This window comes from Brachyistius frenatus, unplaced genomic scaffold (genome assembly GCF_029030835.1).
Source record: "Brachyistius frenatus isolate BFR_SWC_R1_liver_20210118 unplaced genomic scaffold, ASM2903083v1 Contig_9, whole genome shotgun sequence".
NCBI classification, from domain to species: domain Eukaryota; kingdom Metazoa; phylum Chordata; class Actinopteri; family Embiotocidae; genus Brachyistius; species Brachyistius frenatus.
Window position 1 is genome coordinate 2,688,790 of NW_027210608.1, and position 14,228 is coordinate 2,703,017.

At 42.1% G+C, this 14,228-nt stretch overlaps 1 protein-coding gene across 1 annotated transcript; it reads left to right on the forward strand.

Moving 5' to 3' along the window:
• The first annotated feature begins 2,052 nt into the window (after positions 1-2,052).
• Positions 2,053-12,269, forward strand: LOC138616151 (synaptotagmin-4). The gene is made up of 5 exons (XM_069690258.1): positions 2,053-2,141; positions 3,843-4,843; positions 9,231-9,402; positions 11,149-11,315; positions 11,418-12,269. The coding sequence occupies exons 1-5, from the start codon at positions 2,120-2,122 to the stop codon at positions 11,565-11,567; spliced, it is 1,512 nt and encodes a 503-aa protein (XP_069546359.1). The 5' UTR covers positions 2,053-2,119; the 3' UTR covers positions 11,568-12,269.
• Positions 12,270-14,228: the final 1,959 nt, after the last annotated feature.

The following is a 14,228-nucleotide window of genomic DNA, read 5'->3' on the forward strand; positions in this document are numbered from 1 at the left end:
AAGTGGCCGTATCAGAAGTTCTCCGAAAGGACCATGAGATGGAAATCCTGCTTATCTGGCCGGCTGAAGAAGGTTTTGACAGGCATGCCAAAAGTAATCCCTGTGTAAAAATAACATGTATTAGAAATTCAACCATTAAGCACACTGAAAATGAGAGTAAGGATGCAACAAAAGTAAAAACACTTTACACTCATTTTTCACAGAAAAGGTTTTTACATTTCCATCCTCTAACAACTCGCATGATGCAAATTCAAAGAGCACATTTGGAATTGTTACTTCCTCATCATAGCCTACTTTGATGAGAAAATGAAGGTGTCTGGTATATGTGTGCAATGTCTCATGTCTGTGGATACTCCCAATGACTGAGGGTCGCTCAGGTCCTCCTGACAGATGCAATGACTCAAACTGCCTGTAGATGGAGCTGTTTACCTGAAGAGTTTTTAAACTAGCAGTTGGCTTGTTAAAGGCCCAGGAGTTGGAAGTCTGTTTTCTTCTTCCATGAAGTTCAACCCTTTTCACAACTCAACCTGTAATCACTGCGACGCCTAACGGTAACAATACAGTTACCTGGACACTCAACCTGCCCACAGAGAGTAACACTCCTGGAAGCAGTAGCCACATCCACAGGGGAGGACGGGCTTTGGTGCCATTTTCAAATCACCCAGCAACTAGAACAAGTGTGTGTTGCTTAGGCAACACAGAGCACACAGTTTTATAAAATAAAAGTTGTTGTTTAGCTAATTATTTGAGAATACATTAATGTGGCTGAAGCAGGACAAACTATTTAATATTTAAGCAATATTACGCTCCGGGGTGAAGCTTTAACGTGATTATTGGCACTTCAGTGATGCTTACGGGCCTCGGTGCAAGCGCCTCGGTCCTGACCGCGTCACTGTCGTTTGAGAACGTAAATGTACAGTTGACCAATCAGATCGCTGGGTCGGAACCACTTGTATGATACCATAAAGGATGTTTTCTAAATTGGTCAAATGTTTATTAAATACATGTTGGTCAGAACATAACTATAGCCACTTGCTCATAAACGTTTGTAGTGATTACTGCCGTTAGCCACACGTTTATTGTTCTAACTTATCTATGGTGTTGTTGTCAGAAACATGAAGTTATCCAACCAGACCAAAAAGTCCTACCTTTGTCTCCCATTTTCCATTAATTCCTCCATTTTGCTGGTGTTTCCATAACATATCAACTAGGATGAGATAGCGATGTAATTACTCGATCTAGTTTTTCTTTAAGGTTGAGGTGAAATATGCGCTAGTTTTTGTTAGTCTTCAAAACTGGAAGAGAGATCATGTGACGTTCTGACTGCCAACACGTTTCTAACTATTGATCTGCTGATCTTTAGTCAATTAGTTTCAAACTTCTATTGGCATGTTTTCTCATTTGAGGTGTGTAGTGTTCTTTCCTGTCAGGTCATATATATATGTCAACCATGTTATATAATAAAAACCTGGTGGAACTAACCTCAGGACTAGTTCCATAAACTGGTTTCAATTTTGTGATGCTTAAATCTCAAATTGTTGTCCCCTTGATTAATAAACGTAGGCTGTATGAAACATACCTCCTTGTGTCTTATTCGCTAGATTATCAGAATGTATTACATAAGGATTATCTGATCCCGACAGTGACACAAAAACGTTTGTTTTGCACTTCAAGCTCTACTTTGACCAAAAAAACAGTCCATTATACGGACTGCTCCTCTTTTCTGACTCCCGCCTCTGCGTTTTTAGTTTACGTACGGTTCAAGGACTCCTCTGAATGTCTGACATTAAATTGGAGAAAAGGATGACATGATATCCCTGGACTGAATGATTGCTGACATGTTGCGGTGCAGTAAAAAGTTGTATTCAATTTGTTTGTAATTTAGTTTGCATCCAAAGTTGCATAGATGATAAAATGACAGTAAACACCAGCACTGGTAGGCTAAACTGTTTTCAGGAAGGCAGGACCGTTTCTGCCTCCGACGCATCGTCAGTGCATCTGAAATAAAAGCGCCGTCCTCAGATGAAGCCATTGGCTGGCAGGCTTCAGCTCCCTGCGCACTGGCGACGCAGCGCTCTCCAAACCGCGCTCACACCGACTCAACACGCACACCGGGGACATGTCGCAGTACACTCTGGGAGGTAAGACATGGTTTTGAATCTATTTGATCTTTTATTGGTTCTCATTTTGTTCGTCTGCAAACTCTGTAACCTCGAGTTTGCTTTATCTTGCAGCACTTGTATATATTTTCCCGACAGAGAGAGAAAAAAAAAAAGCACTGTAGGGCCGATTTAAAAACAAACACGATGCTACTAATTCCTCCTGTTAATTTGACCTCCGACATGAGGAAGAGCTGGAGATGAAGTTAGAAGGCAGTCTAAAGCGAGGGATACCTGAGGCATGAACTGTGGAGAGAGGCTGTAACAGAGAGGGTGCCCCAAATGTTTCAATAAGTTTGTATGAATAAAAACTATCCAATTTGTAGATTAAAAATGAGATTATTCTCGATGTTACAACAACCTTCAATCACTTTCTTTGTAAATTAATAGCATGCCATTATTCTATGCATGATTGGGTAAAGTTTACATATCAACCCGTGCACACAACAGCAGCCAAACACACACATGCAACTGTGCATTAAATGCCGAATTGGCACTGCCCAGGTTTCACCATTACATCATTTGGTCCATAATAAGGTCCACTGGCTGGTCAGACCGAGGCACATTTTAGAGCAATCTTATCAGCATTTTTTTTTTTTTCCCAACATCCATCCAGCCCATCAGTGCTTTCATCTCTTAATGGAGGCAGTGTGAGGAGCTGGACGGGCTCTGTGAAGGGGCTGAGATGGATCTGACAGCTGACACTCAATTGCTGTGACAGGGATGTCATATTTAGGATTTAAGGATGCACCTCACGTCATGTGCTTTTATTCTCTGATAAATCCCTTGTGATGGAAACATTTTTGGGTGGGAGAGACACATCACTGTTTAGTTTAAACTAAATCTGTGGTGCACCAAAACAAAACCAAAGCTGCTCTTCTGCAAATGATTTATATTTTCTTTGCCAGTTGTTTTATCTCACATTGGTCACAGCCTAAAGCTCACACACAGCTTTCCAACCTTATTGTCACCACTATCCACCACCAGTGTGTCTGAAGGATGAGTCATCCCAATGCGCCCTCATTATCGGACATAATGAACATTAGGGTTCAGATTTAACAGCCCCAAGCTTCGTTTATTTTGATATTCTACTGAGGATTTCATGTTTTCAAAGGTGCTGATGTTAAGTTCAGGGAAATCTAAATAAAATGATGCTAAAGGTATGAGATGGATTTAGTGTGTGATAAAATGTTTTATCCAACTTATTTTTTTAACTGACAACAGTTGAAGTCAATAAAATCTTAATGGTGACCATACATTTTTTTTTTTAACAGCTGATGATGCTTAAATGATAAATATACAGACACACAATTTGATTGCTAAGAAAATTGATACCAGTGCTTTGCATGTGTGCTGCTTCTGCCTCGGATCAAAACAGTATCATTTATACAATTATGATATAACATTTCCTCCTTAATCTCATCTAGGATGTAGCATGCAGACACTACAAGATAATGGTTTAGAGTTTGCTCTTTTCAAATGAATTTGGCTGCAATTAGAGTTAAACTCAAAAGCTGAATTATCAGTCTGGTGATGCTCCTTTTTGAATCCATCTTTTTTTTTCTGTTTCCCATTTCCTTTGTCTTTTCCTGCTCACTCAGATTCACTCTGTCTCACTGTCTCATGCTCCTCATTAATCCCACTAACACAATATTAACCGGTGACGCTTGCTTTGTTTTCTAGTTCACCTGCAGATCCTGCTGGCTGTGGGTCTGGCTGTGTTCTGCTATTGTCTGGTTCTTGGCTGCATCCTTTGCTGTCGCAGGAGGAAGAGCGTTTCATCGGAGGACAAGGAGGCAGTTTTCTTGTCTCCTCATCCTGCTGAGAGGGTGACTGTGACGCTGACTCCGTCTCTGTGTACGCAGCCGATCAAGCAGCAGTACGAGGAGCTGGACGGGGACGTGTTGGACTTTCCTTCCTCCAAGAGCAGCTCCTCTCCCTCTGAGGATGACCTCCCTGCTCTGCCGTCTGACCCCAGCCCTGCCAGGTCAGCTGAGCTGGTACCGTCCCCGAGGTCTACTTGTCCAATGCGGCGCCTCAGCACTCCTGCTATTCCCCGCTCATCTAACAAACCTCCAACCCATGGCAGAGCCTCTTTGCCCTCTCTCACCAAGTTGAGTTTCGTGTCAAAATCCCGTCGGGCGGTGGGTCGGCGCAGCACCGTGAGCGGGGAAAGTTTTACTTGTAGTGAGAGCAGTTGTCTGAATGCTGATGCTGATGCTCCGATCGAGCAGGTGGAGCCCGGTCTGTTACAGTATGGCTCCAACACTCTCTGTGTCCCCTCCAAGCCAGCCCCCCTCCTGCACTTCTCCCTGCTCTTCTCCTCTGCCTGTGGCACCTTGGTGGTCAACATCCTGGGGCTCTCGGGGGCCAGTCGAAGACGCAGCGGGGTGTTTGTCCGGGCCAGCCTTCCCCCACTCTGCCCCACCCCTCAGCAGATAGCATCGCGGCGGCGCAGCCTCAGCCCGGAGCTCCACAGCCAGAGCTTTGTGCTGCAGGTGGGCTCTGTGGAGGAGCTGCGCACCTGCACCTTGAGACTGGCTGTTCACAGCAGGGACTTCTCAGGCCTAAGAGAGGCTGCGCTGGGGGTGTTGGAGCTGTCCTGTGGGCAGATCGAATGGGAGCCCGACACCACCACCACCTACACCAGGCAGCTCAGCCCCACCAAAAGCAAGCTGAAAAAGGTACATGGTGTTTTAATCATTTCATTCATTTGGTGGATACATTACAATTAACCTTTCAAGGGAGTATATAGAGCAAGAAATCACAAAAAGTGCAATGAAAAACATTTCAAAACACAGCAGATTGCAAATCAGAGGTCCTATGACTTTCACCCAAGTAGGAACTGGCTGGAAACATCTGGACTTGAGCCACAACGTGTCAGCAGAGTTTACAAAAGTGCTGCTGAGAAGCCTCCAGTTCGTTATTAGCCCACATAGATTAATTGTTGCCTTATCTGGTACCAAACCAAACAAGTCTGAAAAACGTAATGATGAAATACCAGCTGTCTTTTGGGACTTTGACGCTGCTTTGCACACAAAGAGAACAAAGGGCAGGTGAACTCAGGAGGAAACTCAGTAACCAGCCGTCCTCCAGTTAAAATGCAACACTCTTTTATAGAGTTAGACATGAAAACAGGAAACAGAGGGAAACAATTACCCTGACTCTCTTCAAAGGTAACAAAATCTGCCTACCACCTCTAAACCTCACTAATTAGCAAGTGGTGTTTCACCCATATGAAACTACAACTAGCAGTTTTACAGGGACTTACATGCTGGATCTATTTCTTGGCCACGCAGAGTCACACTGTTGTCTTTACAACACGTTAAAGCAAAACCAAAAATGTTATATTTGTGCACTTTTAGTGGTGCTTACAACTAGATTTGAAATATTAGAGGAAATTAGTTTTCTGTCTAAACCTTAGCAAGAAATCACATCCCCCTAAAAACAAGAAGCAATCTCTCATGATAAGACACATTCAAGTCAGTAAAGTAATTGGTTGGCCAAAGATGGCGCCTGCGTTTCTAAAGTAACAACTCTTCCTCTGAGGCCCTTTTGGGTCCTGTCAGATCCAATAAAAACTGTACACAGACCTTAGACCCATGCTAATTTTAGCCAGACTCAAACAGGAAACAAAAGGTACAAGAACACGTGGATGAGCTACGTAGAGTTTATCAGGCATCTGTGCAGATACATACAGAGTGGACTACGGGGTTTGTGTGTGTGTGTGTGTGTGTGTGTGTGTGTGTGTGTGTGTGTGTGTGTGTGTGTGTGTGTGTGTGTGTGTGTGTGTGTGTGTGTGTGTGTGTGTGTGTGTGTGTGGGTGTTTCGCTGACAGTATGTACTTTTGAACTGCTCCCGGTTTTGGTAAATGTCCTATATCACTTTCAAAAATCCAAATTTCCATCTGATTTAACGAACTGGGGAAACTCTGCATGCGGCCCTACAAATAACACAAATCATGTTTTACCCATGAAGGAATGTAGCGTCTAATCAGCTCTCCCATTAGTCACTTTTCCAATGTTGTTAGTCATGGTGACATTGTTGTTAGCGACTGCAGAGCAAATAAGCAGAGTGCAGCAAATTGGCAGCGCACCCACGCCGTGCCCTCTGCGGCTCCGCTGAGACGCTGCCAGAAGGTATTAATATGAGGCTTTTGAAGGGAGGTGAGCCGGATGTTTCAGTGGACATTAATCCACTGTCAGTCACTCTGAGACGTGCTGTGTTTCAGTATCTTGTCCCCCCCCCCCCCCCCCATGTTACAGTGAGGTGAAAATCAGACTCAGGTGTTCTCCTCCCTGATGCAGAAACCATCACCTCCCTCTTCCTCTGTAGCAGCAGCTGCCTAGTGTCAATGTGTGTGGATGTGGAGCAGGAAGAGCAGAACCGCTCAGCAGTGGGCGTGTATACAGAGGCTGAACACTGATGACTCCAGCTTTCACGCTTGGCGCTTCCTGGATTTATAGTAAAACACCAGGTTTTTTAATCAGTGTATGGGACCGGCTGGATTATTGATGATTATTCACCAACATTGGATTACTTGTTTTAACACTTCATCGGAGTGGGGTGCATGATGTGGCAGTCATTTTTGCGAAAGTGGAACAGTCAGGTTAATCAGCAGATTTTTTTTTTTGGAGGGCGCAGGCTCTTTATTTTTAATCACAGTCATATATCATCCCTGCAGTTTTCTCTTATATCTATTCTATACTGTAGGATCGATCTCTTAATCTTTATAAACAGATGGCAGATAAGTCATGTATGAACAGTAAATCCAAGGTATTGCCACCATATTTTGTCCATAGCAAACATTTCTATACTCTGTTGCTGCAGAAATCCTTAAAAGCACAAACCGTATCAGGACACCACTGTAAGTCACCTACCAACTGATCTCGTCTTACTTTTTTTTGTCCCTAAGCTTATTTCAGCTTTTGGGCTGAAAGCAGGCACCTATGGTTTATTTAAAAAAAAAAGCCTTTTCCCATTACTTGCAAAGTCAGGCAAGGCTAAGTTTCAGGCTCAGCATTACTGGCAGTTATTTTACATTATCGTCCCCAATCAGGGTGCAGAAAGCCTGTACAAATATATCATGAGACTAATTAGCTGTAATGATTAACTTGTTACTTGCACTTTCTATATTGCAATTTCTTCTTTCTTATTGGCTGATCTGCTATCATAGCAAAATGTGTAACACACACCTGTCCACTAGAAGGAAGCATATCAAGGCAAACAAAACCACGTGTCAACCCATGTGGTTATGGTTCGGGGAAAAAAAACCTCAAAAACACTTTTCACCCCCAGAACTCAAACCCCATCCTCCTGGGTAACAGGCTGTGACTTAAGCCACCATATACAACACTACATGGATTTCAGCATCCTTTGTTAGTCTCATTATCTCTGTCGAGAGATGATTGTCACATGACCTGTGTTTTACATCCGTGTTCTTCTCGTGTCTATACAACGCCGCATGTGTCAAAGACACATTTCCCTTTAGTGGATGGGCGTGTTTATTACTCGCTTTGCTGTGATACTGGGCTGCATATCCACTGATACCAATATATCTGCAAGAAACTAAAACCAATAATTTATCAGTCTTATTAGTTTAGGCATGCCGGACATTTCACTGACTGAAATAATAATAATGATTCATGTTACTGGAAGAGGGTTGAAATACAAAGTCTCCAGATGGCAACTGACCTTCTGACTAACTTATAATTTGAGAAAAAAAAAAGTGTGCTGAACTGGTGTAAAGTAAAGACAGCAAAATATTTCTCCCTTGCTTCCTGACACAAGTGTCCCCTCTGAGCGCTGCGTTAGTGTTTTTTATTCAGCAGGTGGCAGTAAAGCTGACGTTTGTCAAATTTGTGGCTGAAATGTTTACATCCTAAGAAAATCTTGGCAGGGAGGTTGAATGACAGATCGTGCTCCACTTGTGGTTGATAGATAAAGACGGCACTGTTGTTCTGAGCAGCTACATGATTGTGAATGTGAAGTTGTTGCTGACAGAATGTGAATGTTGAGTCAATCATTTCTGCACAAATCAAAGTTTGGAAGCAGTAGGAAGTTTGCCAAACTTAAAATGTTTTGCTTCCCTTTCTTCTTCGGCTTCCATGCTTAGAAAACCACTGGATGACTCATAGAATCAGTCTGTTTGGGTCTGTTATGTAACCCCTAAATATCTAGAGTGTACAGAGTTCCCAAATAACAACAGACTTCTGCTATCACTGTAAAAAAATAAGAGCCAAAAAAATGACATAACACTTTGTAATTTAAACTATATTGTGCTTGAGGAAAATAATGTTTTTTTGCTATTGTTCTTTTTACTCCCCTGAAAAAACAACATTTGGTTGAAGATTTAAGGTTGGCTTGACAATGTGGCAGTGAACCGAAAGTCACTTGTTTGATAAATTCCCTTCACACTCTGCTGCCATGGCCTCACGAAGTCGCTGGCGGGCTGATACTCCATAACACGCCATTTGACAGCAGAAAGTGACTCATCGGACCCCAGACAACGCAAGCTAACGAGAGCTGACATGAACACATTCTCTATTAATTCTATCCATAGTGGCTTGGTGCATGAATATGTTATGTCTTAAAGGGTGGGTGGTCAAATAGAGTCCTTAATCCTGACAGCTACATGTGAAGACAACCATTAACACTGATCAGCTTTAAGTGACTATATGTAACACAAATCTAACACTTCAAATCTCCTCAGTCGGGTCTATTCAAGATGCCTCGACAAATGAAGAAAAACTATTATTTTGCCTGGCAGTAATTCACAGTGAATCCCTTTATGGGGAACTGATCACTGATCTGAGTATTAGTGCCTTGGGTCGACTCATTCACTGACAGCACTGTAGAAACATATTCACAAACATGGGATTTCAGTGCTTAACTGCATGACTCAGCTCTTTTCTTTTGGTTTCTTTCGTTGGTTTTATTTCATTCCCGGCCTCCCAAAAAAAGGAGGCAAACATCTGCTGAGCGAAAGAAGACTTTTTTTCCCCTTTTGCTAAATCTGTCATATTTTTTCTTGATCTCTTATGTTTCTTCTGTTTTCCTTCCTGCTCTCAGAGTGTGAGTTCTCAGGAAACGTTGGGTCACAGGAAGAGCTCGGTGTGTGTGCCGCGGGCTTTAGGGCAGCTGTTCATCCTGCTGCAGTACCAGACACTGGCGCAGCGCATCAAGGTGATGGTCCGAAAGGCTGAGAATCTGGCCAAGCTCACACGGATCCCAGGAGCTCCAGGTGACAGTCAGCCTCATACCTAAACAATGAAATCAAATATTTGCCACGCCTCCATTAATGTCCCATATTATTGTTTTCTGGTGTGGTGCACCATGAATCAACTTAGTCACTCTTTTAGCTCCATTTTGCTCTCCATCAACTCCTGGGGGACGTATCTGGCTCTTTAGCTGCTCATTGCTCCACTGGCTTCACTTGGCAGTTGCTGGCTTTGTCCGCTGATACTAAACAGTTAGCGCACAGTCAGTTTATTCAATCGGTTTATTGATCGGTCAACGGAAACAGTAAAGTTGCGAGCCGAAGAACCAAAGCAAAGAGCTAAAAGATGCTGTACATCTCTGGAGAGCTGCAGTGTCAATACTTTCACATGCTAGTAGCAATTCAATTTAATATAATTTCATTTCATTTGATTTAATTTGATTTAATTCAATTCAGTTCAGCTCGGTTCAGTTCAATTGGCTTTATTGGCAAGTTTCAAGAATTATGTTGACACACCATTAAGATGCAGTTTGTCCAAAAATCTGCACAGTACACAAAAATAGTAACATGAATTTGAACACAATGTTAAGATTGATAGATATTTATGATATATTCAGTAGAGTAGTATACTGTGTGTGTTTGTGTGTGTGTGTGTGGGGGGGGATCACTCATGTTGCAGGGACCTTAATTCATTAACACATTATGGGGACTTGGCTCCCTTATGGGGACAATAAAGGTCCCCATAACAAATCATTACATGTGAAGGGGAAGATGTTTTACGGGCAAGGTTAGCGTTAGGCAGGAAATAGTTGGAAAATGAATGAAAGTCAGTGTATTATCCTCTGACGTCATGGAAACATGGTCACTCACTGTCCAGCAGGTTGTGATATTTTTATACATACTTGGCAGCAACATATGCAATGTCTCCTGCTCCAGCAAGTATTTTACATTTCTAGAGGACATCAAGCTCTTTGAAATGTGAAATTACAGAGTTGAACTTTTGAAAGTAAATGTTTCTTATTTCATAAAATGTTTTACATTTTAGGAGGAAATGCCTGCCTCAGCCTCACATGTCGAACAGTGAACATATTTTCTGTTTATTATGACAATACCAAACAAATGGAATACAGTAGTTAAGAAATGTTAATTTGATTTATATCCTAAGTCCTGGGAGGTGCATTTACTTTTACAAGTTCAAGTGAACCACCATATCATCCCTCCAGTTGTTATGCTAAGGAGGAGGACTAGATTTTCCTATATAAGCTGCAATGCACATAAACACACAGTATCCTCATGTGTTCCTGCAGCCAAAGGCAGACAGACTGAATCCCTGATTGGCTTGTAAAATAATCAGGTTAAGATCCGATCAGTCTAGTGCCATTTCCCCTCCTCTCTGTACCATATTTCACTGGGATGATGGTAGTAAGCAGAGGAGGAAGATTCTGTGAAAGATAAACAACTGATGTTGTGGTTTTTCACACCCAAACTGACAGTGTGCCTCTCCTGAGTTTTAGGATCAAACTGTCCCTGACATCTGGGGAAACGCACGCTTGATGCAGATACATGATTCTTATGTGTTAGTGACACATTTCTTTTAATTTTAGTAAATCTAATTAGCACGCTTGAATTGATGTACAAAGGAAGACTTGAAACATGATTTCGCTGCTCCTGGCAGCAACAGTTTTATTTTTTTATTTACTTAAACAATGTAATTAAACCATGAAATACATATAATAAAATCATAACTGAAGATGTACTGTTTTTCTACAGATCACTATGTTGTCATTAACTTGCGTCAGGATGGTAAAGTAATTGGTACTAAGGAGACCAAAGGGGTCAGGGGTCCGAACCCCATCTGGAACGCTCCATTCCTGTTTGACCTGCCCCCTGGTGACATCACTCAGCTGCCATTGGTCCTTGAGTTTATCATCATGCAGGTAGGAAGTCGTACAAAAGTCCCATCCTTATATACAGTGAGACACTGGTAACGCTATCCTTAATGTCAAATTTTGAATCCAGTTGTGTCTGTGTGTCCTCAGGGTCGTCTCTACACTAGGAGCAGTGTCCTGGGTCGCGTTCTGATTGGCGGCGATGCCTCGGAGGCGGGGCAGGGACACTGGAGGGAAATGTGCAACCTGGGGCAAATGGAAACCGCGCGCTGGCACGCCATCTCATCAGATGTGCTGTAGGCGTGATGTACACACTGTGGGATTTGATCTCTATCATGGGACGGGGGAACCACACACCTCATTTGCATCCAAAGTATTTATTTTAGTGTTTGTATTTTTTAGGTCTGTCTATTTTTTTTTAGAGCTTTGACGACTTGATAGTTTTCCATGCCACAACAGAAAACGATGACGAATTAGGTAAGTGGTGAAGCTGTTGTAAGGAGAGCGTATCTGACAAATATCCAGATGCTCTGTGTGTTTCTACAGGGCTGTAAAGGGAGGAGCACTGATCACTGTATGGAGTAAGGTGTGAGAAGGAGAGTGGAGCGTTTTTCTCCATATCAACAGTATTCTGCATCTTCGCATTGCCTTTGTGATTATTTCCACTGTGACTTCTGAAAACCGTAGTCTGTAAAACTGTATCACTCTGGATGTACTGTATGATACTCGTGCTGATGTGGTAGTACTGTTTGTATTGTGTCCAGAGGCTACACATGCTAATGTTGACTAGTTATGAAGCATATATGTCACCACACTGCTTGTGGTTCGCTGTGGAGTTGAACTGTGCCAGTATATGGCCATAAACTAAACTAATGTCTTACGTTCAGTATGAAGCTGTTATGAGTAGCTTCACTGTGTGTGGTATGCCTGCTGAATAACTGTTTTAATTTGTTCCCAAAGAGGAAAAACTATTTTGTCTTTTATTTACAATAAAATATGTGGGCGTGATTCACTGTCTCTATTTCCATAAATTGCAGTTATATAATATATTGCGGCTGGCCTACTGATGCACAGAAAATGCATGATTAAGAAATATATGATGGTTACACCTTAGTTATACATTTTTCAGACAACCACTTTACATTTTGTGAGCTGTGTGTGCTCTTCTGGATGAAAGACTGCAGCCTCGCAGCAGCTTTATCAAATGTCACTGCTGACAGACTACGATGCAGCAGTTAAGATTAGACTGGACACATTATTAGACCACTATGATGGAGAGTTAACATGATGGTGCCCAGACTAAAGGTGGGGATTTTTTTTAAATTTGTTTTTATTATTATTTACAGCAATTTAATTTCAAATTATTATATGTTTGAAACAATTGACATTTGCTGTAAAAGAAGTTGGTGTGACGGTTACAATTATGAGGTTGGAGCGTTGACGTTATGACGTGGCCAACGGCAGCTGACACGGCTCCTGGGATGACAGCTGTCAGTTTTGCAGGCATTTGGTCATAAACATACATTTTACTCAAAACCACAATTCAGTCAGAGGGTTTCAAAAGGCTGAATGATTAATAATCTGATGACTATGAAGGTTTGTACAAAATTCCCTGACAATCCATCGCGTAGTTCATGACGTCAGAACTTGACATTTTCTATAAGCCTCGATATCACGACTTGTGACGTGTTTGCTGACGTTTACGGAAATGGCAGAGGACATGGAGGTTCATTTTTCGTTGTATGTTAAGCTAATATATTGTATTTTTAGTCAAGTTTGTCTTCATAGCTTAGACAATAGCCAACATATGAGGAAAATGTTGATCTTCCCAATAGTCTCCTCTTTTCCCGAGGAGCCTTCGCATTTCCTGCATTACGTTAGCCCCCCTGTTACCTTGCTGAATTGTTAACTTCTGTGGCTTCTAGACCACAGATAGCTGTCCATGTTGCCGTAGCCTTGCAAAGGTGTTTTTGCGACTTCACCACTTGGACTCCAAGCCTACGGTGCACACAGCGTACCGTGTTGTAACCACGATTTCAGAAGCTCCATTTGAAAGCAGCATAAATTGTGATCGTAGGGATGATGTCACTAGAACAAGTGCTGGAGCTGGTCCAGAGACAGTGAATAACTGAACTCCGCAGATATTATGACCTCCATCATCGGGATTTTATAGGAATACAGACATCTTCTGTTCACAGCTGGAGGCTCTGTGCGCAATAAAATAAACGTCCATAAAACTCAACTGATGTCACTATGTCACCAACTGATTGACAGCTGACTCCAGAAAGTGTCCCCTGAAGATAAGCCTATCTTCAACTCCAGCCTCACTGCTCTGCTTTTAACTGAGAAAAAAAACAAAACTGCCTGCATTCAAATCATTTGGTGTTGACAGGGTTGTTGTGGCAAATGTATTCTTCATGACCAAATCCTTTCATCATTGTTTCCTGCTTACGGTGGGTGACTCCAAGGAGTTATAAATATCCATATATGTGCAATCAAAAGGTGATGTAATGTATCTCCTAGGATGATCTTATGTCATATCAAATCACCAAACAGATATGACTACTGCCACACACACACACACACACACACACACACACACACACACACACACACACACACACACACACACACACACACACACACACACACACACACACACATACATATATATATATATATATGGAAATATAACACACAGCAGTAAATGCATAAAAGCATACATCCACACAGAAAGTCACATCTCGGGTCCTTGTGAGTCAGAAACGTGTCATAATAAATGTAAAATGAGGTTCTTGGCCCCAGTTGGATGGAAAACACATTCACACACTTAATTACACTCATCATATCAAGTCATGCTTCCTGCCCAGCTTTTTTTCTTCTCTTTTGAAAACAAATTCATTGCACTTTTCCTCACTGTGTAATTTGCACTTCCCGCTGGCTTGAACCATCGCTTCTGTG

Coding starts and splice junctions, on each gene's coding strand:
- LOC138616151 (XM_069690258.1), top strand. CDS start 2,120: ATGTCGCAGTACACTCTGGGAG. Junction 2,142..3,842: donor GTCGCAGTACACTCTGGGAG/GTAAGACATGGT, acceptor TTTGTTTTCTAG/TTCACCTGCAGATCCTGCTG. Junction 4,844..9,230: donor CCAAAAGCAAGCTGAAAAAG/GTACATGGTGTT, acceptor TCCTGCTCTCAG/AGTGTGAGTTCTCAGGAAAC.